Source organism: Ovis aries, chromosome 19, assembly GCF_016772045.2.
Source record: "Ovis aries strain OAR_USU_Benz2616 breed Rambouillet chromosome 19, ARS-UI_Ramb_v3.0, whole genome shotgun sequence".
Lineage (NCBI taxonomy): Eukaryota > Metazoa > Chordata > Mammalia > Artiodactyla > Bovidae > Ovis > Ovis aries.
In genome coordinates, this window is record NC_056072.1 from 13982357 (window position 1) to 14009392 (window position 27036).

At 40.0% G+C, this 27036-nt stretch overlaps 1 protein-coding gene across 8 annotated transcripts in view; it reads right to left on the reverse strand.

Annotated features, from left to right (window-relative positions):
* ULK4 (unc-51 like kinase 4) overlaps window positions 1-27036 on the reverse strand; it is a 528243-nt gene that overhangs the window by 107825 nt on the left and 393382 nt on the right. For all 8 annotated transcript variants that reach the window (XM_060402096.1, XM_060402095.1, XM_060402097.1 and 5 more), the window contains one exon: window positions 10433-10618. In XM_060402096.1, coding sequence (XP_060258079.1) covers window positions 10433-10618 — 186 coding nt within the window. The remainder of the gene's footprint in view (window positions 1-10432; window positions 10619-27036) is intronic.

Sequence of the window (27036 nt, forward strand, 5' to 3'; positions counted from 1 at the left end):
ACTCTCCCCAGTAGCCTCCAGGAGGGCAGTGTTCCCAGTCTGTGTTGGCCACAGTTCTATCCCCAGGACTAGTTGCCGACTGACTGGTCACTCTTAGTGAAGACGTTTCCTATATGGTATTAAAAGGCCATGTAACTCCTTATGAGAATGCCCTCAAAATGTAGTGAAAAGACAAAATCAATTAACTTAAATAAATTTCAGTTTCATTTACTGAGATCAAGCCCCAGTCAAACATTCTGTCATTATTGACCACAGTTGTTAGGTGGCCAGTTTAAGTGAATCTACATGAAGTGGTTAGTTTTCCAGAACTACTTACTCCAGAACAAAAAGGAACTCCTGTGTTGCAAAATCATTTATCTTAAACATAGTCAAATATTTCTGGTGATCAATTTTAAAACACTTGCTTATACAAAACAATAATAGAGTTCATAACTCACCTTTAAATTCAACTTTTCTAACAGCCTGAATTGAAAATACTCTCTCAAAGGAACCCTTCTACACTACTGTTAGGAATGTAAATTGGTATAGCCACTATGAAGAACAGCACGGAGGTTCCTTAAAAAAATAAAAACAGAACTACTGTATGATGCTGTAACCCCACTCCTGGGCATATATCTGAAGAAAAACATGATCTGAAAGGATACACACACCCCAGTGTTCACTGCAGCGCTGTTCACAATAGCTAAGACGTGGGAGCAGCCTAAATGTCCATCGGCAGAGAAATGGGGCATATATGCAGTGGAATATTACTCAGCCATTAAAAAGAACATGGGTGGACCTAGAGAGTGTCATACTGAGTGATATGAGTCAGGGAAGGAGAAATATCACATGACATCCCTTATATGAGGACTCTACAAAGAAACAATACAAAAATGAATTTATTTACAAAATAGAAAGAGACTTATAAAATGAACTTATGATTGCCAGGTGGAAGGGGTAGTTAGGGAGTTTGGGATGGACATGTACACACTGCTGTATTTCAAATGGATAACCAACAGCACATGGAACTCTGCTCAATGTCATGCGGCAGTCTGGATGGGAGGAGAGTTTGGGGGAGAATGAATACCTGGATGTGTACGGCTGAGTCCCTTTGCGGTCCACCTGAAACTGTCACAATATTGTTAATCAGTTGTACCCCAGTACAAAATAAGGAGTTTAAAAAAAGATGATACTCTCTCAGATAAATATTTAAAATATCAACTGAAATTATGGTATCTTCAGTTTTTTCTCTAATTATTTAAAAACTGAAAACCAAAAACCCAATTCTGATTCTTTGTTATGTACAGCTTAACAACTTGAAAACAACCCTTTAGAATAAACGAAGGTATTCCTATGAATCCAACACAGACATTAACCGTTCTTCCACTGGACAGAGTTCATTTATTAAAGTCAGAGGAAGGCACACACAGAAATATCAGGGTGACACCACTTTGTGTGAATAAAGTATACACAGAAACTTGAAAAATATGGTAAAATGACAATTCTGATCATTCTTGATCACGCAGGTGTTCATCATCTTACTCACCCAACTTTTGTGTGGTTTTTATAACAGAAAGGTGAGTAAAAATATCATCCGTGGCAATCGGAACTTGAAAGAGGAGAGGGCCCTTGGAGAAAGAATTTTATTTGACAGAAGAATTTCAGCTGGTGAGCAGAGAGCTGAATCTTCTGATATTTTTTTAAAAAAAAAGTCAAAACAGAAAGAAAGTGATGCTGCCCAGGGCCCACAGACATCAGATGGAGAAAGAAGACAGGAAGGACCCCAGCCGGGTCATGAGGAGCCTCCAAGTGGAAGGGGGCAGTGGATGGGGGCGAGATGAGTGTAGCAAACAGGAGGAAAATGAGACCTGCTCAAAGTGGGTTTTACAGATGCCTTCTCTGTTACTTGCACATCCTCAGGAAACCTACAGCAAAGATCCACACACTTCCTCGGGCTCTTTGAGGTGGATGTGGTTTCACTCACAGAAACGCAGAAGTTTGGGTCCTAAGAATGACTGGCAGTAAATGATGACCTTATTCCACTGGCCGTAAGCTTCCTGAATCTGTGTTGCTCAAAATCTCAGGAAACTAAGGGAAAACTTTTTAGGCAAGATGTTTCTTTGTTGGAAAGATGCAGCTAAGTTAAAGAGTTCTCAATACCTTGTGAGTCTTATGGCAATCATGGGCAGAGATGCTCAACATGAATGGTGTGCATGGATGCAGGGAAAGATCCCTCCTGGAAACTCCCGAGAGAATCCTCTCAGAGCCTCAGGAAAACGTCCTAAGGGATGAGATTTCACAAGAATGGACTACAATGGCTTTTTATGCCTTTGGGCACATAGTGTTTCTCTAAAAATTTTCACAACAATCTCCCCACGTTTTCCTCCTTTAGGAAAATAAGCCAAGAAAAGAAGGATTTACCATGAGAATAATTAGCCAGCAGAGGGAGAGAGAAAGAGGTATCATTTTGCCTTTTGCTCCACCTGAAGGAATAGTTCTTCACTTTTCTAATAGAAATTAGATCCCTTCTGATTCGACATCTACAACTTATCCTGCTACTGAAATAGAAAATGAATGGCTGCAGAATTCCTCCTTTTCTTATTTGGTATCCTTAGAGCTTTGAAAACTCTGTACTTGAAGATACTACTGTTACACTGAATTTTAGCAACACAACGTCTCTGTTCTTATGGTGAAAATGAAAGGGCGAGGGGGCCCACATGAGAATTTGGAAGAGAAATGATGGTGAGCATATAGCAAGATATTCTGAAAGGCACAGGGTAAAGGGTCCCCAAGGAGTGGATATTTGTAATAATCTTTAATGCTAATCCATTCATGACCACACGACTGGATTAGTATGAATGGATTAGTCATTTCCAGTGGTTATGTGTGGATGTGAGAGCTGGACCATAAAGAAGGCTGAGTGCCAAAGAATTGATGCTTTTGAACTGTGGTGCTGAAGAAGACTCTTGAGAGTCCGTTGGACTACAAGGAGATCCAACCAGTCCATCCTAAAGGAAATCAGTCCTGAATATTCATTTGAAGGACTGATGCTGAAGCTGAAACTCCAATACTTTGGCCACCTGATGCACAGAGCTGACTCATTTGAAAAGACCCTGATGCTGGGAAAGATTGAAGGTAGGAGGAGAAGGGGATGACAGAGGATGAGATGGCTGGATGGCATCACCAACTCAATGGACATGAGTTTGAGTGAACTCCGGGAGTTGGTGATGGACAGGGAGGCCTGGCACACTGCAGTCCATGAAGTCGCAGAGAGTTGGACACGACTGAGCAACTGAACTTAATGTTAATCATCTTCAGAGAGTGATCCCAAGTCCCACTCCTCCTACCTCTACTGCACCAGGTAGATGGGTGGGTGGGCAGGTAAATGCAGCCCCAGCATGTTACCATCACCCTGTTGTGGACCATCCTCTTCTTTCATAGAGTAGTCAATAGCATACATTTAAGCCAGTTTTATAGAAGAAGCTTGTGGTGGTTTGTATGTAGTCAACATTTTGAGCATTAGAGTAGGCTAGCTTTAATTAAGAGGCAGGTATTTAATTTGCAATTGTTACATTGAAAAAACTCCCACTGATTATCAAGTTTAGGGGACAGGTAAACTTGGAAGAGATCTGAAGGGTTTCTATCACAGTAAAGCTGGAGTGCAAAGTATAACTATAAAACCACCAAACTTCCTGCTAAATGACAGTTACATAATTAAATCCTTAGGTTTCCTCAACATTTTTTCAATCTTCTAAATACAGACTAATACCCTAGGGCCAAAACATATCTCAATGCCATCACTACAAATTAAACATCCTATTTCTTTCATCTGTTAGTGAAAAGTCTGCTTTTACAAAGTTACTAGTCACAAGACTGGGAGTTTACACAGATATTTCAAGAAAGGGCCTTTTGTGTAACTCATAGGGAAGAAACTGCCATAATATTCCCAAGATAGCTCTCTAGTAACCACAGTGTACCTGTCAGAGACACACTCATTACTGGGCCCTAGAAACAGCAGGGCCAAGTGTATTTGGGGTCACCCTTTCTGAAACCATCCAGGCTCACTCAGGCTTGGGGAAAAGTGGGCACTCCTCAATCGGACTTAAAAGGAGGTGGTCTCACAGAGTAGAACTTTCCATAAGTGATTTACAGATTCAATGCAATCTCTATTAAAATTCCCATGGCATTTTTCACAGATATAAACAATTCTGAAATTTGTATGAAACCACAAAAGACCCCAAGCAGCCACAGCAATCTTGAAAAAGACCAACAAAGCTAGAAGCATCACACTCCCTGGTTTCAAACTGTATTACAAGCATATAGCAATCAAGACAGTACGGTACACGCAGAAAAACACACATTAATGGAACAGAATAGAGAGCCCAGAAATAAACCCAGGCCTACCTGCTGAATTAGTTTTTGACATAGGAGCCAAGAGTATAAGTCCGAGAAAGATCAATCGCTTCAATAAATGGTGCTGGGAAAACTGGACACATATCAAAGAATGAAACTGAACCACTATCTGACACCATACACAAAAATTCACTCAGAATGGACTGAAGACTTGACTGTAAGAGCTAAAACCATAAAACTCTTGGAAGAAAACACAAGCACTAAGTTCCTTGACTCTGGTCTTAGAGAGGATGTTTGGATCTGATATGGAAAGTAAAGGCAACAAAAGCAAACCAAACAAGTGAGACTATGGCAAACGAAAAAGCTTCTGCACAATGAAGGAGCCGTCAACAGAATGAAAGAGCAACCTACCTTGTGGGAAAAAAATGCCTGCAAATCACATGTCTGACAAGGGATTAATATCCAAAATATAGAAAGAATTTATACAAGTGAATAATAAAAAAACGTAACAATGCAGTTACAAATTGAACAATTAAAAAATGGGCAGAAGATCTGAATAGACAGTTTTCCACCGAAGACATACAGATAACCAACAGGTACATGAAAATATACTCACCATTATTAAAAATCAAGGAAATGAGATATCTCAAAACTACAATGAGATATCAACTCACACGTCAGAATGGTTATTATCAAAAAGAAAAATAACAAGTATTGGCAAAGACGTGGAAAATGGGGAACACTAGTGCACTGTTGATGGGAATATAATTTAGTGCAACCATCTTGGGAAACAGTGAGGAAGTTCGTCAAAAATTTAAAAATACAACTTCCTTAGGATTCAGAAATTCTACCTCTGGGTATTCATCCAAAGAAAACAAAAACACTAGTTCAAAAAGATATATACACCGTGTTCACTGCAGCATTATTTACAACAGCCAAGATATGGAGACAATCTAAATGTCCAATAACAGAAGAGGATGTGATGCGTACGCATTACCAATGGAATATTACTGCCATAAAAAAGAATGAAGTCTTGCCATTTGTGACAACATGGATGGACCGACCTTGAGGGAATTACGCTAAATGAAGTAAGTTGAGCATTGAAAGACAAATTCCACATAAGCTCACTTACATGTGGAATCTTAAAAGAAAAAAAGAAAGAAAAGGCCAAACTCATAGAATCAGAGAAGAGGTAAGTGGTGAGGGGTGGGGAGTGGGTCAAAACTGGTGAGGAGATTAAAAGGGACGAATTTCCAGTTATGAAATAAGTAAGTCTTGAGGATGCGATGTACAGCACAGTGGCTATAGTTAACACTATTATGCTGTATATTGGAAAATTGCTAAGACAGTAAACATTGAAAGTTCTACTCACAAGAAAAATGTGTAACTATGTATGCGATACATGTTAACTCTACTTATTATGGTGATCATTTTGTGGTATATACAAGTATCAAATCACTATCTTACATACCTAGAACTAATCTAATGTTATATGTCAGTTTTGCCTCAATTAAGGAAAACAAAAAAAGAAGTGCTCTCGGAAGGAATGTGCACTTAATGTCCTTTAAGGTAGGTCCTTAAGGAGCTTTTCCTTTTTAACTTCTTACAAACAGAAAGCTGCAATTAACAGGCCTCCTTGATCCAATTACTGAATCAGGTAACAAACCTTGACTGGTCCCTGTCTCTCTATCAAATCTAGTTCCTCCAGTCCAAGTAGGAGAGCCTGAGAAGCCGGCCCCCTTAAGATTTAAGGATTTAAGTACAGGAAATCTGTCACATTCCTTCTTTCTCCCAGGTTCCCATCCTCCATGCATCTGCCTATCCAGTCTCACCCACTCCTCAGAAACCTGGAGGCTCTAGAAACCTGGGGACTGAAGTGCCAGGCTGGGGACCAACTGAAGGCCTATCAAGGTACCGCTCAGTCTCATCCGGGCATCTATAAAACACTCAAATGAGCAGGCAATATACAATGAAGAGCAAAAATGAAGACTCGCCCACAACAAAAGTAGAGATTATTTTATAGACATTTCTTATTCAGCTCAGTGGCTGCTTATTAAATTCCAATCGCAGGCCAGGTGCTATGAGAAAGCCTTATTTCACAGTAAACACAATTTGAACTCAATTGAGATGCTACCAGTGTCCTTTGGTTTCAGAGACTAGAGCTTCCTAATTCTAACAACTTGTCCAAACTCCGAATGTCTGGTCCCCTCTGGCCTGTCTTGGTTCTTTCTCATGTCTGTCGGTCTAGCCCTGTGGGTTTCGGGGCCATCATTCAGGATGTGCTTCCTCCTGGTCCACGCATGGATGACCAACACATCCTCCACGCTCAGCTCGAACACCATGTCCTGCTCAACCTCCTCCCACAAGGGGCTGCTTCTGTGGGGCTCTGCTGGCTCCTCCACCACAGCGCCAATCAGATTCTGCTTCACAATGAAGCTCGTGTTTCTGTTTCACTCCAGTTGGAGATCCTTGAGGACAGGCAGCAGAAAGATCATGCTTTACTCTCTTAGTATCCCCAGTGTCCTGCTGGCAAAGAGTAATAACTCTTATTTTCCCATAATGAAGAATGAATCTCTTAGGTGTCTTCCTGATGGAAATTCAGTCAGACTCAGCTTACCGAATGCCCTCAGAGTTCAGACTGGTACTGGGCAGAGCAGTGGCAAAGCAGTCAGCTACTTGGCAAGGGTACAGGTGAGGGTCAGTTGAACTTGGTTGATGCCAGCCCTGCCGATTCCCAGTTGGTGGCCTAGGGAGTGTTATATAAGTTCTCTGAGCCTTAGTTTTAAACCTACAAATGGGAACAATCACTGAAGCTGGTCTCTAGGAGTGTTGTGAAGATTAGATGAAGTGATGCACCAAACGTCCTTATCACAGTTAGAAACATTATCAGCTGACCACTGCAACATGCTGAAGATACAGAAATGAACAGGACCGCACCACTAGCCTGAACAAGGGTAAGGTGTGAAGGTGAGAATAAATAGTAAGTTGAGAGTACAAATCCGCAGCAGCCACGGAGGTGAAGACAGGGAGCAGTGAGAGAGAGAGAGGGCAGGAAGGCTCACATCAGTTGGGGAGTGGGCGCTGGCACCATACACCTCTTTGCATCATCTGCTACTGTTTCTCTCCAAACACACTGAACTCAGTACCAAGTTTAAGCAGAACTGAGCCTCAGGATAGGCAAGCTCAAGACCCAGAATCCCTGACTGTGTGTTCTGCATCACCTGAATCCAACACTGATTGATTCAGGGATAACTTAGAAAGTTTTCAGAAGATGATAAAGCACTTATCACAGACGGCTGGCAAACTTTATATTATGTTTACTAGAACTTTAAAAAAAAGGGATGAGGAGCACCAGAAACTACTTTTAATTTCACATACACAGATAAAGTCACTAGGATTCAACTTTTCTCCCACAAACAAAACCTACCTGGTCCTATAGGGGGCAGGTCAGAAACTATAAGGAAAGCATTTCAGACTGTGAAATTAACTAAAAGATGGTATAGTCTGGTTACTTTGACTAAGTTGGTATCTAATTGTTTTCTGCATGATTTAATTAATCTGGTTTTAGAAAATGATGTAATTTATTTCAGAGATAAGTCCATAATCTCCTATCTGCAAATCTAAAATCTAGAAAGCTCTGAAAATCTTTTTTTTTCGGGGGTAAGTTTTGTTGCTTATAATAGCTAGGACATGGAAACAACCTAGATGTCCATCAGCAGATGAATGGATAAGAAAGCTGTGGTACATATACACAATGGATTATTACTCAGCCGTTAAAAAGAATTCATTTGAATCAGTTCTGATGAGATGGACGAAACTGGAGCCAATTATACAGAGTGAAGTAAGCCAGAAAGAAAAACACCAATACAGTATACTAACACATACATGTGGAGTTTGGGAAGATGGCAATGACGACCCTGTATGCAAGACAGGAAAAAAGACACAGATGTGTATAACGGACTTTTGGACTCAGAGGGAGAGGGAGGGGGTGGGATGATTTGGGAGAATGGCATTCTAACATGTATACTGTCATGTAAGAGTTGAATCGCCAGTCTATGTCTGACGCAGGGTGCAGCATGCTTGGGGCTGGTGCATGGGGATGACCCAGAGAGATGTTGTGGGGAGGGAGGTGGGAGGGGGGTTCATGGTTGGGAAGGCATGTAAGAATTAAAGATTTTAAAATTTAAAAAATAAAAAACTGAAAAAAAAAAAAATAAAATTTTTTAAAAAAACATATTTGGTAGCAAAACCTGACTCCCATGGAATCACGTATAGTTTTTATTTGCCCACTTAGTGTGAATGTTCATACATTTTGAGACAGAAATATTACCACGCTTGACAACAGTACTGTCCTGGTGACCCCTATAGGATCATGCCATATATAGCCTAAGAAACCATGCCAAAAAGATCTGAAAATTATAAATTCCAAGCTAAACCTCATCCTAAGATTTTCAAATAAGAGATGGTGGATCTCCATAAAATTAACTGTATCAGATAGGAGGTCAATATTCCCCAAGCTTTTGTAATTCAACACTAAATACACAATTTTGCCACATCTACGTATCACTCATGTTATTACATTTTCTAGTACTTGATTTCACATTGACATGCCTTTTTTAACTGAATAAAACTATTTTAAAAAAGAAATCTCTCTACTGAAAAAGCTGGTCATCTGAGAGGCTTACTCTGCATTAAAAAAGGAAGATTCAAGAGGTGTTAAAGACATAGTAGTCCCAAACTGAGAGCTTCACCTTTAAATCATCAGAAAGAGCAAAATGAAATGGAAGAGGAAATACCTGCTTACTATGTGATTCAATGTCATCTAGTGCCAGGCTGGATTACCATGCCAAGATCTACTGTGCCCAGAAATATTTATCCTACACGTTGGGAATCTCACCTAAACTGTGTTATGCAGGGAGCCGCTCCACTAGACAGGAAGCACTGCTGGGGTTGGGAGGGCTTACCTACTAAACAAAGGTAAAATGTCACAGCAAGGAGGGTAACTCTATCTCTCCTTTGGTTCTGTCATCCATAACCTGCCATGGAGATTCTGCTCCATCCTGTACTGCAGCTATTTATCAAAAGAACACAAAAACTGTCTTGTGGACAACTCTCTGGAGCATCCACAGCCTCTGCTGCCAAAGGACCCCTCACAATAACTGGATCTAGAAGTGAGCACACACAGACAAGCCAAAGCATGACACAAACTAATGAGACTTCTACTCCTCAACTAACTTCACCAATAGCTACTGTAAACAATGGCCTTCAAAACCAGCAGAACAAGATCTGTTGTAAAAAGAATTCAAAAGGACCTTCAGGTAAACATCAGCTATATACATTTTTAAAAGCAAAACATAAAAGGAGCAAAAGGGAATTTTTTCCATAAAGTACAGTACTGGAAGTTAGAAATACTGTAAGGTTGAAAATCTCCATTTTGCAGCTGTTAAAAAATAATAACCACACATTGATCTAACAAAGTGATCAAAACTAACATCACCAGTAAACGGCAAACAGACATCATGAGCTTCTGGATCTGATGGATTTCTTCTGGGACTTACCTGAATCTAGTTGTCCAGGACACAGCAGAGAGACCTAAATGGAGGGGAAATGCTACAAAATACCTGGCCCATTCTTCAGAAACCTCACGAAAGACAAAGAACGGCTAGAGAACTATCCTGGATTAAGTACATCTGTCAACCAAAATACATGATGCTGGACTGGAATCTATACTGGAAAACAAGCTATACAGGACATTATGGGGACAGCTGACAAAGTTGGAATATGGATGGCAGACCAGTAAAAGATTTGTATCAATGTTAAATTTCCTGACTTTGATAACTATAGTTAAGAGAACATCCATTTCATTAGGAAATACATACTCACATATTAAGGGATAAGCACAAATAATATGTCTAACTCTCATAGTTCAGCAAAAATTCTGTGTGCATACAAATAGATATGTGGAATACGATGAATGTTAACAGTAGGTAACTACAGGGAAAGGTAATCATGAGTTCTTGAAAGGAGGTCAAAAAACCTGACCACTCCCCATCTTCTGGCTACCACTGAGGCCACCCACCCAGTTTCTGTGTGGACTCACCATTCTCCTGAGAATCCTCAACAGAAGCTTCTGGTCCTTTGGGTCCTCTTTGGATGTCAGTAAATCAGCGAAGGTTTCTGCATTTTCAGGAGACAGGCTCTCTGGGTTTTCCCCTCCATACAACTGAACCAGTATAGACAGACACTTGGATGAAACTTCAAAAATTTCAGGGTCCTCGTTAGGAAGCTGAAAAGTAACAAATAGGACTTCATCAGCTTCATTGAAGATGATGTTGGTATTCCTCAAGAACTACAGCTTAAAAGACAGAATGTCAGTCTGAGTACAAACTTTAATTAATTGAATATTCTTATGAATGGATCTTTTTCAAAATGTAAAAAGTAACTCAAACAAGACTAGCAGCACAAAATCAGAAGGAAATCCTACAGTCTTTTCTTTAATCCACAGTGATGAATGACCTGTGACAAGCAAAGGACCAATTACATATTACACACATATTTACATATGCATATGTTCATATAGGTGCGTGTGTGTCTGTGGGTGTGGAAACACTGATTTTTCCAAGGCACAACCCTTACATTCTGTTGACATAGCTTGTTGAGGAAAATCTACTTCCCAGAAGATATTAAGAAACAGTTTGAACTGTTTCCAAATCATTATTGACTAAACAGATGGGAGAGAAAGTATTGTTTCTATATTACAAGGTATATTATGAAATAATAATCACACCATAAGCATTTTGATCTTTGAAAGTTTTATTTCTAATAGCTTTGTTGAGATATAATTTCTAGGTCATACAATTTAGTGATTTCATGTGTATCCATCATTGAATGGTTTTTAGTATATTCAGAGTTGCGCAAACAGCACCAGAACCAATTTTAGAATTTTTTTCATTTTAACTGAAAAAGAAACACTGTATCATCTCCTCCTCCCTACTCAGTCAGTTCTAACCTGCTTTCTTTGGATTGGCCCATTCTAGACATTTCAGATACGTGAAACCATACAAAACACGATCCTCTGTGCCTGGCTTCTTTCTCTCAGCACGTGTTCAGGACTCACCCATGCTGCAGCACGTATCGGCATTTCATTTCCTTTCATCATGCAATGCATATGCCGCATTCTGTTTACCCATTCATCAGCTGATGGACGTTCGCGTTGTTCTCACTTTGACCAGTATGAGGAGTGCTGCTGTGAACAGCGTGTACACATTTTTGTGCACACGGGCTTTGTTTCTCGGGCATATACTTGGAAGTGAAACTGCTGAGTCACACAATAAGTAACTCTGTGTTTAACTTCCCGAGGAATCGCCAGACTGTTTTTCAAAGCCGCCATTAGCACCAGCAAAGCATGAGAGTTTCAGGTTCCCCACATCCTCACCAACACTTGTCATCACCTATCTTCTTAATTACAGACATCCTAGCATGTGTGGAGTGGTCACCCATGGTGGGCTTTCATTTGCATTTCCCTGATGGTTAGTGATGCTGAACATCTTTCCATGTACATTTTGGTCATTTGTATATCTTCTTTGGAGAAATGTTTACTCAGGTCTTTTCTCATTTTTAAAACTAGGCCATTTGTCTTATCATAATTAAGTTTAAGCATACTTTATATTTTTTAAATACAATTCCCTTTATATATTTTAGATATAATTCCCTCAGCAGATACACATTTCAAAACTGTTTTCCCATTCTGTGGATTGTCTTTTCACTTTCTTGACAGTGTTCTTTGAAGCACAAAATATTTTTCATTTTGATAAAGTCCAATTTACCTATTCATTTTATTGCTTGTGATTTTGGTGTCAAACCTAAGAAATCATTGCCTATTTCAAAATCCTGAGATTTTACACTTCTAAGAATTTTTATAGTTTTAGCGCTTACATTTTTCCAAGAACTTTATAGTTTAGCGTTTACATTTAGGTCTTTCCATTTTAATCTTTGCATATAAGTAGAGAACCAACTTCATTCTTTTGCATGTGAATTAATCTTATTTTGAGACATTGGCAGGTTCATATGCCATTATAAGAAATAATACAGAGAGATACCATACACACTTCATCTGACCTCCCCAATGGAAACATCTTGCATAACTCTAGTACAAGATCACAATCAGGAAATTATCCTATACATTAAGACAGCCACTTCTGCGTTTTAAAAATTAATATTTTCAACATATATAGTATGCAACCTTTTACTTTCAACCTGCCTGTATCATTATATTTGAAATGAGATTTTTGTAGACAACATACTGTTGGATCGTGTTTTATTATCCCCTCTAGTCATCTCTATCTTTTAATTGGTGCCTTCAGATATTTACATTTTTAAGATAAATAACATAAAAATGCTAGGGTTTAACTCTAACATACAATTTTATTACTTGTCTTCTATTTATTCCCCATTTACTTTCCTGATCCCTTTTTTTTAACCTTCCTGTGGATTATCTAAACATTTTATGTTTTTGATAAGAATTATTAAATTCTCCCAGTATTAGTTCCTTAGGGCTGACATAAAAAGTACCACAAACTGGGTGGCATAAACAACAGAAATGTATCACCTCACAGCTCTGGAACCTAGAAGCTTAAAAATCAAATAGCAGGACCTTGCTGCCTCTGAAACCCAAAGTAGAATATTCCCTTGCTTCTTTCCGGCATCTGGTGATTTTCTGGAAATCCCAGGCATTCCTTAGCTTGTGGCTGCATAACTCCTCTCTCTGCCTCCGTCATCCCATGGAATTCTGTGAGTTTCTTGTCTTCACATGGTTGTCTTCTAATAAAACGCTAGTCATATTGGAGTAGCGATGCACTCTTACTTGAGTCTGACCTCGTCTGGAATGTCAGTGTTTTCAAACAAGGTTTAATATTCTGACGTGCTGGGAGTTAGGACTTCAACATCTCATTTTTGTGGGGGGACACAATTCAACCTGTTACACTGCCTATCAACTGTGTCTCTTTTGGGCTCAGCTGTTTGTTCACCTTGGTTTCTCTGCTTCAGGCTATCAGGCTTCCCCAAATGTCTGGTGGTCCCTGGCATTCTATTTTATGAATGAAAGAGTGCGCAGATTAGTACAGGCAGATGGCTCCAATTTCCTTTGCATTTGTGTATATCTGTTTCTTCATGCTGCTTTCCTGTGATTTCTTCAAATCTTCTCTGTGATTTCTTCAAACTCTGAAATGCTTCTTTCTAAGTAATGACCCCATCTTAGAAATCACACCAGATAGATGGCTCATCCTCTTCACAGTGCAGACCTTGACATATTAAGCTGGAAGAAAGCTGAGCACAATGAATAAGGGGATGGGCCTGACTGGCCTGCCAGTTCTAAACGCTCATCTTCCCATAGCCGGGTAGGAGTCTGGGGCCTCCAGCAGTTTCCCACTTGAAGTTCACAGATCCACAGCATCTGTTCCTGCCTTCTGGTTAGTTTTCTCCTCTGTATGTTCTGGGTAATAGGTTTCTTCACTAGATTTTGATTCAGTTCCACCTGCTTTCTATCACTGAGTAACTGCATGAGATTTCTTTTCCATTAACAGCTTCTTCTTCTGCTCTCCCGTGATTATAAGATATTTGAGGCTTTCTCTATTTTCACAGCTTTTGAGCAGCCAGTGAGGCAGGCACAGGTATTCATGCTTCTACTTCAATCCACTGCAACATTTCTTCATGTATGAGTTAGTTTAGCTTCACTGTTGAGATGATGGGAGGATGCTTATCATAAGTAGTAACTCCCAACATGGCTTATTTGTTGGATTCTTGTAAAATTGATGTTTGTGTTTGTGTGTGTGTGAGCCCTGCCCTACCACTACAGAAAAGATGGTGACGGTATAAAATCTCCCTGGAATAACAGAATAAGGATATACCCAATTGTCTGAAGAAACAAACTACTAGAAAAATACATGAAACAATGGTTTTTAAGATACCAGACACGAGGCAAGGTAGGACAGTGATGCCAAATAACTGAGGTGAGCTCTACTCCTCTCCCAGGTTAGAGGCTTAAGAGGTCTCCAGGCCTAAGAGAGACAGCAACTGAGGTGGGTACCAGCAGATATTTTAAGCTGAGGAGACAGAGTGAAAAACCAAGCAGCTAGAGTTCATAGGCCAAAGTACTAGAGAGAAGAGAGCACGGGAAAGCTCACACTGAAGAAACTGGTAGCCTGGACGGTATTTTATCTATTAGAGAAAATGAATTTCTGGTTAAAAACCTTTCTAACAAGACAACTATAGGCTTAGATGGCAATGATGGCAAATCCTACCAAAGATTCAAGGAAGATGTAATACCAAGTCTATATACATTTTTTCAGAAAGCTAAAGAAAATGGACAGTTCCAAACTCATTCTGTGTGGGGAGTATTTCAGTTCAGTCGCTCAGTCGTGTCCTACTCTTGCCAGGCTTCCCGGTCCTGCACCAACTCCCGGAACTTTCTCAGGCTCATATCCATCGAGGCATTGATACCATTCAACCATCTCATATTGTCATCCCTTTCTCCTCCCGCATTCAATACTTCCCAGCAGCAGGGTCTTTTCCAAGGAGTCAGTTCTTCACATCAGGTGGCCGAAGTATTGCAGTTTCAGCTTCAACATCAGTCCTTCCAATGGAATATTCAGGACTGATTTCCTTTAGGATGGACTGGTTGGATTTCCTTGCAGGCCAAGGGACTCTCAAGAGTCTTCTCCTATACCACACTTCAAAAGCAACATTTCTCAGCTTTCTTTGTAGCCCAACTCTCACATCCATACGTGACCACTGGAAAAACCATAGCTTTGACTAGACAGACCTTTGTCGGCAAAGAAATGTCTCTGCTTTTTAATACGCTGTCTAGGTTGGCATAGTTTTCCTTCCAAGGAAGCAAGTGTCTTTTAATTTCATGGCTGCAGTCACCATCTGCAGTGATTTTGGAGCCCCCCAAAATAAAGTCTCTCACTGTTTCCATTGTTTCCCCATCTATTTGCCATGAAGTGATGGGACCAGATGCCATGATCTTAGTCTTTTGAATGTTTAGTTTTAAGCCAACTTTTTCACTCTCCTTTTTCACTTTCATCAAGAGGCTGTTTAGTTCTTATTTGCTTTCTGTCATAAGGGTGGTGTCATCTGCGTATCTGAGGTTATTGATATTTCTCCCAGTAATTCTGTTTCCAGCTTGTGCTTTATCGAGCCCGGCATTTCGCATGATGTACTCTGCATATAAGTTAAATAAGCAGGGTGACAATACACAGCCTTGACGTACTCCTTTCTTGATTTGGAACCAGTCTGTTGTTCCATGTCCAGTTCTAACTGTTGCTTCTTGACCTGCATATAGAGTTCTCAGGAGGTAGATAAGGTAGTCTGGTATTCTCATCTCTTTTAAGAATTTTCCACAGTTTGTTGTGGTCCATACAGTCAAAGGCTTTGGCATAGTTAATAAAACAGAAGTAGATGTTTTTCTGGAACTCTCTTGCTTTTTTGATGACCCAGTGGATGTTGGCAATTTGATCTCTGGTTCCTCTGCCTTTTCTAAAACCAGCTTGAACATATGGAAGTCCACAGTTCACATACTGTTGAAGCCTGTCTTGGAGAATTTTGAGTATTACTTTGCTAGCATGTGAGACGAGTGCAATTGTGTGGTAGTTTGAACATTTTCCAGCATTGCCTTTCTTTTGGATTGGAATGAAAACTGACCCTTTCCAGTCCTGTGGCCACTGCTGAGTTTTCCAAATTTGCTGGCATATTGAGTGCAGTGTTTTCATAGCATCATCTTTTAGGATTTGAAATAGCTCAACTGGAATTCCATCACCTCTACTAGCTTTGTTTGTGTGATGCTTCCTAAGGCCCACTTGACTTTGCACTCCAGGATGTCTGGCTCTAGGTGGGTGATCACACCACCATCGTTATCTGGGACAGGAAGATCTTTTTTGTATAGTTCTTCTGTGTATTCTTGCCACCTCTTCTTAATATCTTCTTTTAGGTCCATACGATTTCTGTCCTTTATTGTGCTCATCTTTGTATGAAATGTTGCACTGGTCACTGAGGAAGGCATTATCTCTCCTTGCTATTCTTTGGAACTCTGCATTCAAATGGTTATATCTTTCCTTTTCTCCTTTGCCTTTTGCTTCTTTTCTTTTCTCAACTATTTGTAAGGCCTCCTCAGGCAACCATTTTGCCTTTTTGCATTTCTTTTTTTGGGGGATGATCTTGATCACTGCCTCCTGTACAATGTCACAAATGTCTGTCCATAGTTCTTCAGGCACTCTGTCTATCAGATCTAATCCCTTGAATTTATTTGTCAATGAATATCTACTGTATGATAGTAAGGGATTTGATTTAGGTCATACTGGAATGGTCTAGTGGCCAGTATTACCCTGATGCAACAATCAGACACATTCCAAGAAAAGACACTTTCTGATCAAAGCCCTTATGAATATAGATGCAAAAACATCAAGAAAGTGTTCGCAAACCAAATTCAGCAACATATTAAAGGATTATGCATCATGACCAAGTGGAATTTATCATAGGAATGAAAGGCTAGTTTAGCATCTAAAAATCAATAGATGTTATGTGCAACACGAATAGAATGAAAGACAAAAATTATATGAGCCTTTCAATGGTCACAGAATAAGCATTTGACAAAATTAAAAACCCTTTTAGTATTAAAAAACACTCAACAAATTATAAATAGAAGAGAACTTTCTCGTATTGATAGAGGGTATCTGGGGCAAAATTTACAGCTGACACCACATTTACCATGGTTTAAGATCATGAACAAGACAGACGTCCATTCTTGCCATTTATATTCACCATTATATTGGAAGTTTCAGTTATGGCAATTAAGCAAGGAAAATAAGCAGAAATCACCTAGAAAGGAAAACTCTATTTGCAGATGACATACTATTACATACAGAAAATACTAGCAAATCCACTAAAGAACTATCAAAAATAAACAAGTTCACCAAAGGGGCAGAATACAAGATCAATATTCAAAAATCAATTGTATGCCTGCACACTAGCAATGAAGAATGTAAAAAGGAAACAAAGAAAACAACTGCATTACAATAGCATCAAAAAGAATATTTAAAACTGAAGTTAAAAGAAGTACATGCCTTGAAAGCTGAAACATTCTAGGAAAATGAGAAAGAAGGTACATAAACAGCAAAACATGTCATGTTCAAGGATCAGAAGAGTTAATATTATTAGGTTGTCAATATGCCCCAAACTGATCTGCAGATAAAAAGCATTCAGAGCTGCAGCTGGATTATTCTTGCAGAAATTTGATAAGCTGATCCTAAAATGCATATAGAAATGCAAGAGACTAATAGCCAAAACGATCTTAAAAAAGAATAAATTTGGAAGGCTCACATTTCCCAGTTTCAAATTCTGCTTCAAAGCTACCATAATCCAGTCAACGTAGTACTGGCATCAGTTCAGTTCAGTTCAGTTCAGTCGCTCAGTCGTGTCCGACTCTTTGCAACCCCATGAATTGCAGCACGCCAGGCCTCCCTGTCCATCACCAGCTCCCGGAGTTTACTCAGACTCACATCCATCGAGTCAGTGATGCCATCCAGCCATCTCATCCTCTGTCGTCCCCTTTTCCTCCTGCCCCCAATCCCTCCCAGCATCAGTCTTTTCCAGTGAGTCAACTCTTGGCATGAGGTGGCCAAAGTACTGGAGTTTCAGCTTTAGCATCATTCCTTCCAAAGAAATCCCAGGGCTGATCTCCTTCAGAATGGACTGGTTGGATCTCCTTGCAGTCCAAGGGACTCTCAAGAGTCTTCTCCAACACCACAGTTCAAAAGCATCAATTTTTCGGTGCTCAGCCTTCTTCACAGTCCAACTCTCACATCCATAAATGACCACAGGAAAAACCATAGCCTTGACTAGATGGACCTTTGTTGGCAAAGTAATGTCACTGCTTTTGAATATGCTATCTAGGTTGGTCATAACTTTCCTTCCAAGGAGTAAGTGTCTTTTAATTTCATAAGGATATACAAAAGATCAGTGGAATAGAATTTAGAGTCCCAAATTCAACACTTAACATTTATGGTAAACTGATTTTTGACAAGCATACCAAGACAATTTAATGGGGGGAAAATGGCCTTTTTAAACAAATTGTGCTGAGACAAGTAGGTATCCACACGCAGAAGAATGCAGTTAGACCCATTCCTCACACCTCATCCAATCTAAATATCAGAGCTAAACATACAAACATATGGCATCACCAACTTGATGGACATGAGTTTGAGCAAGTGTTGGGAGTTGGTGATGGACAGGGAAGCCTCGTGGGCTGCAGTCCATAGGGTTGCAAAGAGTTGGACACGACTGAGCGACTGAACTGAAATAAAGCATACAAAACTTTTAGAAGAAAATACAAAAGTAATTACACCTTTGTGACTTTGGGTTAGGCAATGTTTCTTGTGTATGACATCAGAAGCGCAAGAACAACAACAAAATTGATAAACGACTTCATCTCCATATATGAAGAAAGTGAAAAAATCACCCACAGAATAAGGGAAAATTACTGTAAATCTAATACATAATAAGGGATGTGTATACACACAAAATATAAAATATCTTACAACTCCATAATAAAAAGACAAATAACTTAATTTTTTAAAGGGCAAAGAAAAAAAGACATTTTCCCCAAAAAGGTATACAAATGGGCAATAAGCACAAGAAAAGACATTCAACATCATTAGCCATCAGTTCAGTTCAGTTGCTCACTCGTGTCCGACTCTTTGTGACCCCATGAATGGCAGCATGCCAGGCCTCCCTGTCCATCACCATCTCCCGGAGTTCACCCAAACTTACGTCCATTGAGTCGGTGATGCCATCCAGCCATCTCATCCTCTGTCGTCCCCTTTTCCTCCTGCCCTCAGTGGGGAAATGCAAATCAAAACCACCTTGAGATACCACTTCACACCCACTACGATGGCTATAATTAAAAATACAGATAATGCAAGTGTTGGCAAGGGTGTAGGGAAACTAGAACCTTCATACACTGCTGGTGCTAATGGCAGCTTTGGAAAACACTCTATTTTCTCAAAAAGTTAAACACAGGCTGACCTCAGGACTGAGCAGTTCTACTCCTAGACACATACTCAAGAAAAAGAAAGCATATATTGACACGAAAGCGTGCACACAATTGCTAAAATAGCAGCCTTAATTCAAAATTGCCAAAAAGTGGAAACAACCCAAATGTCCATCAATAAATGGATACACAAATACTGTATGTACATCTATACAGTGGAAGACTATTCACCAACACAAAGAAGGAAGTACGCATATTTCAAGCTAGAAACATGAGTGGACCTCAGAAAAACATCATACTCAGAGAAAGGCCACATATTATATAGATCCATGTATAAGAAATAACCAGAACGGGCCAATCTAAAAAAACAGAAAGCAAATCAGTGAGTGACAAGGGTTTGGAGGGGAGAGTATGGGGAATGACTTTTCATGAGTATGAAATTCCTTGCTGGGGTGACAAAGATGTTCTGTCATCAGATAACGGTGATGATGCACAACTGTGAAAATACACTGCACAGCAGTGAATTGTATACTTTAGAGGGGTTAAAGGCATGCGTTATGTCTTGATACATCTTTTTGTAAAAACCAGTAACAACTCTGCACAGTCTTCAAGAATATCAAAGAGCAGGGAATACTTACTTTCCAATTCATCTGCTAAGATCAACATTACCCTGATACCAAAACGAGACAAAAACCATATAAAAAAGTAAACTACAAAACAACAAACCTCATGAACACAGATGCACAAATTCTAAACAAAATTATAGCAACTCCAAGCCAACAAAATAGGGATAATGATAAAATAATACCTCTTGACAAAATGGGGTGTATCCCAGGAATACAGGTCAGTTTAATGCTCCAAAAAATCAGTCAATGTAGCATATCATATGTATTAATTTCCAAGGGTTGCCATCATATTGAAGGACCACAAACTGAGAGAGCTAAAAAAACAAAAACTGATCTTCTTGTGGTTCTGGAAACTAGAAGTCTCATATCAAGGAGGGGACAGAGCAGCGCCTCTTCTGAAGCCTCCAGGCATGACTCCTTCCTGCCTCCTCCAGCCTCTGAGAGCCTCAGATGTGCCTTGCCCTTGGCAGCAGAACTCCAGTCTCTGCTTCTATCATCACATGTATTCCCCCTTGTGTCTCTGGCTGCATATGGCTGGCTTCTTACTGCTGCTGCTAAGTCGCTTCAGTCGTGTCTGACTCTGTGCGACCCCATAGATGGCAGCCCACCAGGCTCCCCAGTCCCTGGGATTCTCCAGGCAAGAACGCTGGAATGGGTTGCCATTTCCTTCTCCAATGCAGGAAAGTGAAAAGTGAAAGTGAAGTTGCTCAGTTGTGTCCAACTCTCCGCGACCCCATGGACTGCAGCCCACCAGGCTCCTCTTCTTACTAGCACACCAGTAGTAGTGGGCTCGGGAGCCCTCACTATTCCAGGATGACCTCATCTCAACCAATTAAGCACATGATCCTACTTCCAACTAAGGTCACATTCTGAGGTACTGGGGGGGTGCGTTTAACACATCTTTTTTAGGGATACAGTTAATCCATAATATCATATTAATAATTTAAAAAGAAAAACCACAATTATCTCAATAGAAAAAGTATTTAACAATATGCAACACCTGTTTCTAACAAAAACTTGGCAAACAAGGAATAGAAGGTGATAAAAACATTCAGAGAGTGAATGCTTCACCCTGATCAGGAAGACAGAGAGGAACATCAGTTCTCACCACTTCCACTCAACAGGGGAGGTTCTGGCCAGTGCAGCTGGGCCAAAATGAATAAACCAACAAATAAATAAATATAAGAAATTCAGATTGGAAAAGAAGACTTAACTGCTTATTTGCAGAAGACATGATTCTCGATGTCGAAAATTCAGTGGAATTCACAAACAACCCACTCGAGTTCAAAAATGAGTTTAAAGGTTACAAGCAAAAACAGTAAATGGAAAAGATAAATGCAACCCGAAACTCATAGCAGCAATATTTGCTATTGCCAAGGTACTAAAGATCCATTCATCAACAGATGAATGGATAAAAAAGATGCACTATATACACACACACACACATATATATATACACACAGATATATACACATACACTCGCCAATGGAACACTACTTGGCCATACAAAGAATGAAATTTGCCATTTGCAGCAACCTGGATGGACTTGGAGGGCATTATGCCAGTGAAATAAGTCAGAGAAAGGAAGTACAGTATGACATCACTTTTACGCAGAATCTTAAAAATACAACAGACTAGTCACTACAACAAAAAGAAGCAGACTCACAAATATGGAGAAAACCAAGTGAAAAAACTAGTGTTTACCAATGGGGAAAGGGTAGGGATGAGAGCCAACACATCAGTGGGAAATTCAGAGGTACAAACTATTCTGTATGAAATAAGTTACAAGGATATATCATACAATGTGGGGAATATAACCAACATTTTACAATAAATATAAATGGAATACAACCTTTAAAAATTATGAATCACTACATTGTATACCTATACTATGATATCAATATAATACTGCATAGCAACTACAATAAAAAAAAATTAAGGGAAACAATCAGATGTGAGTATATTTGCATGTACAGTTATTCACTGCATTGCTGTCACTGAAAAAACTATAAACCACCTAAATGTCCATCAACAAATATAAAAGGTACTCACAAGAAAACAAATAATATCATGTACCATAACATCCAAAAAACTGAAATATTCAGGGATAAGTTTGACTAAAGATGAAAGACCTATACACTTGAAAATACAAAATATTGTTGAGATAAACTAAAGAGGACCCAAATAAGTGAAGGGATACACCACATTCATGAGTGGGAAGGCAATTTTGTTAAAATGCCATTCTCTCCATATTAAGACTAAACGTAATCCCAGTCGAAATCCCAATAGGGTTTTTTTGTTTGTTTGTTTTGGTACAAATCAACAGATTGATTCTAAGCTTCTTTATTATATACATATATATCAGTTGGAACTTTCTCTTCATTCTTGTTTTGTCTTCCCTTTATGGTTTTTAATACTCTCCAACCACGGAAACACTTTCCCCACTTAAGACGTGCAAGCTTGCCTTCCTTGTAAGTGCTCTAGTCTTCCCTTCTTTATCAAAAAAATAATTCATTACTTTGGCTGTGCTGGGTCTGAGTTGTGGAACGTGGGACCTTTTTAGTTTCTGGATATTTTAGTTGTGGGCTTCCCTGGTGGCTCAGATGCTAAAGAATCTGCCTTCAATGCAGGAGACCCAGGTTCGATCCCTGGGTTGGGACGATCCCCTGGATAAGGAAATGACAACTGACTCCAATATGCTTCCCTGGGAAATGCAATGGACAGAGAAGCCTGGCAGGGGTCCACGGATTCACAAAGAGTTGGACACGACTGGGTGACTACCACTGTCCCTCTAGCTGTCGCATGCAGACTCTCAGTTGCAGCATGTGGGGTCCAGTTCCCTAAGCAGGGATGGAACCGAGGCGCCCTGCATTGGAAGTGCGGAGTCTTAGCCACAGGACCACCAAGGAAGTCCCTGATCTACTTTTCCTTCCTTTTCTTCTTCCTTTAAATTCTTAGACAGTATTCTTAAATCGTCATTAATAACACTGTGGTGTTTTTATTACCTATTTTCTCATACTATAATCACTTTTTAAATTGCGATGAAGTCTGTCAAACATAAAGATCTATGGAGTATTGCAAGATAATTACTGATGATCCAACAAATACAGTTTTAAGCTCCTCTGCATACCCTTAGTTCAGTCGCTCAGTCCTGTAAGACTCTTTGCGACCCCATGAATCGCAGCACGCCAGGCCTCCCTGTCCATCACCAACTCCCAGAGTTCACTCAGACTCACATCCATTGAGTCGGTGATGCCATCCAGCCATCTCATCCTCTGTCGTCCCCTTCTCCTCCTGCCCCCAATCCCTCCCAGCATCAGAGTCTTTTCCAATGAGTCAGCTCTTCCCATGAGGTGGCCAAAGTACTGGAGCTTCAGCTTTAGCATCATTCCTTCCAAAGAAATCCCAGGGCTGATCTCCTTCAGAATGGACTGGTTGGATCTCCTTGCAGTCCAAGGGACTCTCAAGAGTCTTCTCCAACACCACAGTTCAAAAGCATCAATTCTTTGGCACTCAGCCTTCTTCACAGTCCAACTCTCACATCCATATACGACCACAGGAAAAACCATACCCTTGACTAGACAGACCTTTGTTGGCAAAGTAATGTCTCTGCTTTTGAATATGCTATCTAGGTTGGTCATAACTTTCCTTCCAAGGAGTAAGCGTCTTTTAATTTCATGGCTGCAGTCACCATCTGCAGTGATTTTGGAGCCCAAAAAAATAAAGTCTGACACTGTTTCCACTGTTTCCCTATCTATTTCCCATGAAGTGATGGGACTGGATGCCATGATCTTCGTTTTCTGAATGTTGAGCTTTAAGCCAACTTTTTCACTCTCCTCTTTCACTATCATCAAGAGGCTTTTAGTTCTTCTTCACTTTCTGCCATAAGGGTGGTGTCATCTGCATATCTGAGGTTATTGATATTTCTCCCGGCAATCTTGATTCCAGCTTGTGTTTCTTCCAGTCCAGCGTTTCTCATGATGTACTCTGCATAGAAGTTAAATAAGCAGGGTGACAATATACAGCCTTGACATACTCCTTTTCCTATTTGGAACCAGTCTGTTGTTCCATGTCCAGTTCTAACTGTTGCTTCCTGACCTGCATACAGGTTTCTCAAGAGGCAGGTCAGGTGGACTGGTATTCCCATCTCTTTCAGAATTTTCCACAGTTCATTGTGATCCACACAGTCAAAGGCTTTGGCATAGTCAATAAAGCAGAAAGAGATGTTTTTCTGGAACTCTCTTGCTTTTTCCATGATCCAGCGGATGTTGGCAATTTCATCTCTGGTTCCTCTGCCTTTTCTAAAACCAGCTTGAACAGCCAGAAGTTCTCGGTTCACGTATTGCTGAAGCCTGGCTAGGAGAATTTTGAGCATGACTTTACTAGCATGTGAGATGAGTGCAACTGTGCGGTAGTTTGAGCATTCTTTGGCACTGCCTTTCTTTGGGGTTGGAATGAAAACTGACCTTTTCCAGTCCTGTGGCCACTGCTGAGTTTTCCAAATTTGCTGGCATATTGAGTGCAGCACTTTCACAGCATCATGTTTCAGGATTTGAAACAGCTCCACTGGAATTCCATCACCTCCACTAGCTTTGTTCATAGTGATGCTTTCTAAGGCCCACTTGACTTCACATTCCAGGATGTCTGGCTCTAGATGAGTGATCACACCATTGTGATTATCCAGGTCATGAAGATCTTTTTTGTACAGTTCTTCTGTGTATTCTTGCCACCTCTTCTTAATATCTTCTGCTTCTGTTAGGTCCAGACCATTTCTGACCTTTATCGAGCCCATCTTTGCATGAAACGTTCCCTTGGTCTCTCTAATTTTCTTGAAGAGATCTCTAGTCTTTCCCATTCTGTCTTCCTCTATTTCTTTGCATTGATTGCTGAAGAAGGCTTTCTTATCTCTTCTTGCTATTCTTTGGAACTCTGCATTCAGATGCTTATATCTTTCCTTTTCTCCTTTGCTTTTCACATCTCTTCTTTTCACAGCTATTTGTAAGGCCTCCCAGACAGCCATTTTGCTTTTTGCATTTCTTTTCCATGGGGATGGTTTTGAGCCCTGTCTCCTGTACAATATCACAAACCTCATTCCATAGTTCATCAGGCACTCTATCAGATCCAGGCCCTTAAATCTATTTCTCACTGCCACTGTATAAGCATAAGGGATTTGATGTAGGTCATACCTGAATGGTCTAGTGGTTTTCCCTACTTTCTTCAATTTGAGTCTGAATTTGGTAATAAGGAGTTCATGATCTGAGCCACAGTCAGCTCCTGGTCTTGTTTTTGCTGACTGTATAGAGCTTCTCCATCTTTGGCTGCAAAGAATATAATCAGTCTGATTTTGGTGTTGACCATCTGGTGATGTCCATGTGTAGAGTCTTCTCTTGTGCTGTTGGAAGAGGGTGTTTGCTATGACCAGTGCATTTTCTTGGCAAAACTCTATTAGTCTTTGCCCTGCTTCATTCCGCATTCCAAGGCCAAATCTGCCTGTTACTCCAGGTGTTCCTTGACTTCCTACTTTTGCATTCCAGTCCCCTATAAGGAAAAGGACATCTTTTTCGGGTATTAGTTCTACAAGGTCTTGTAGGTCTTCATAGAACCATTCAACTTCACAGCATTACTGGTTGGGGCATAGACTTGGATTATGGTGATACTGGATGGTTTGCCTTGGAAACGAACAGAGATCATTCTGTTGTTTTTGAGATTGCATCCAAGTACTGCATTTTGGACTCTTTTGCTTACCATGATTAACTCTCCTCCAAATCCTGATTTATCCAGTATACTGAGTTTATCAGTAACTGTTTTTTAAGTTGCAGGTCTATTGGTAACAATGTCTTGTGTGTGTGTGTGTGTGTGTGTGAAAATGATTATTTAGTTTAACAGATACTTCAAAGTTCATCATTATTTCTCAGACCTTTTATAAAGCACTCCATCATCTTCTGGTTTCTATTAATACTCCTAAATGATACACCGTCAGAATGATTAGAATGTTGCTTGGCAATCTGCCTATTCTCTTTGACTTTTGTAAAAAAAAGTTTTCTTGACTTCGTCATCCATTTAGCTTTGCTCAACGTGCTATTTTGTCTTTTTATTGGATTTTTATATTCTATAATTATGGTTTTATTTTTTGAACTTTTGTTCTTTGAATGTCTCCTAGAGTGTTTTTACAATCCTTGACCCTTGACTGAATTTTTGTTTTTCTAAATTATATTTCTTTTTGATTTTTTAAATTATTGAAAGATTATTATAACACATTTGTGGGAGACTTGGTAAACACAGAACAAAGTTACACATAGTTCCACTATATATTACAATTATTTTTTAAGTAGATAAATTCAGATTTTTATTTGAAGTTTCAGTATCAAACTCTCAAAACTTAATGGACAGAAAAGTAGGACAGAGTAGACCTGAAGAGCAATGAACCAATTCAACATTATTAAGACTTATACAATTTTCACAGGCTTGCCTGGTGGCTCAGATGGTAAAGAATCCACATGCAATGCGAGAGATCTGGGTTTGATCCCTGGGTTGGGAAGATCCCCTGGAGAAGGAAACGGCAACCCACTCCAGTACTCTTGCCTGGAGAATCCCATGGACAGAGGGGCTTGGTGGGCTACAGTCCACGGGGTCACAAAGAGTCGGACACGACTGAGTGACTTCACTTCACATACAATTTTCACAGGCTTGCCTGGTGGCTCAGATGGTAAAGAATCCACATGCAATGCGGGAGACCTGGGTTCGATCCCTGGGTTGGAAAAGATCCCTGGAGGCAGGCATGGCAACTCACTCCAGTATTCTTGCCTGGAGAATCCCCATAGAGAGAGGACTCTGGCGGGCTACAGTCCATGGGGTTGCAAGGAGTCAGACACAGCTGAGTAACTAAGCACAGCACAGCATACAATTTTTACACACCCAGTAGGATACAAATTTTATTCAAACTCTCATATATTATAAACCAGGAGACACTGGAATACAACCAGGGACATAAAACAAGGTGCAAAAATTTCACAGTCTAAAGGAATTGAAATTATA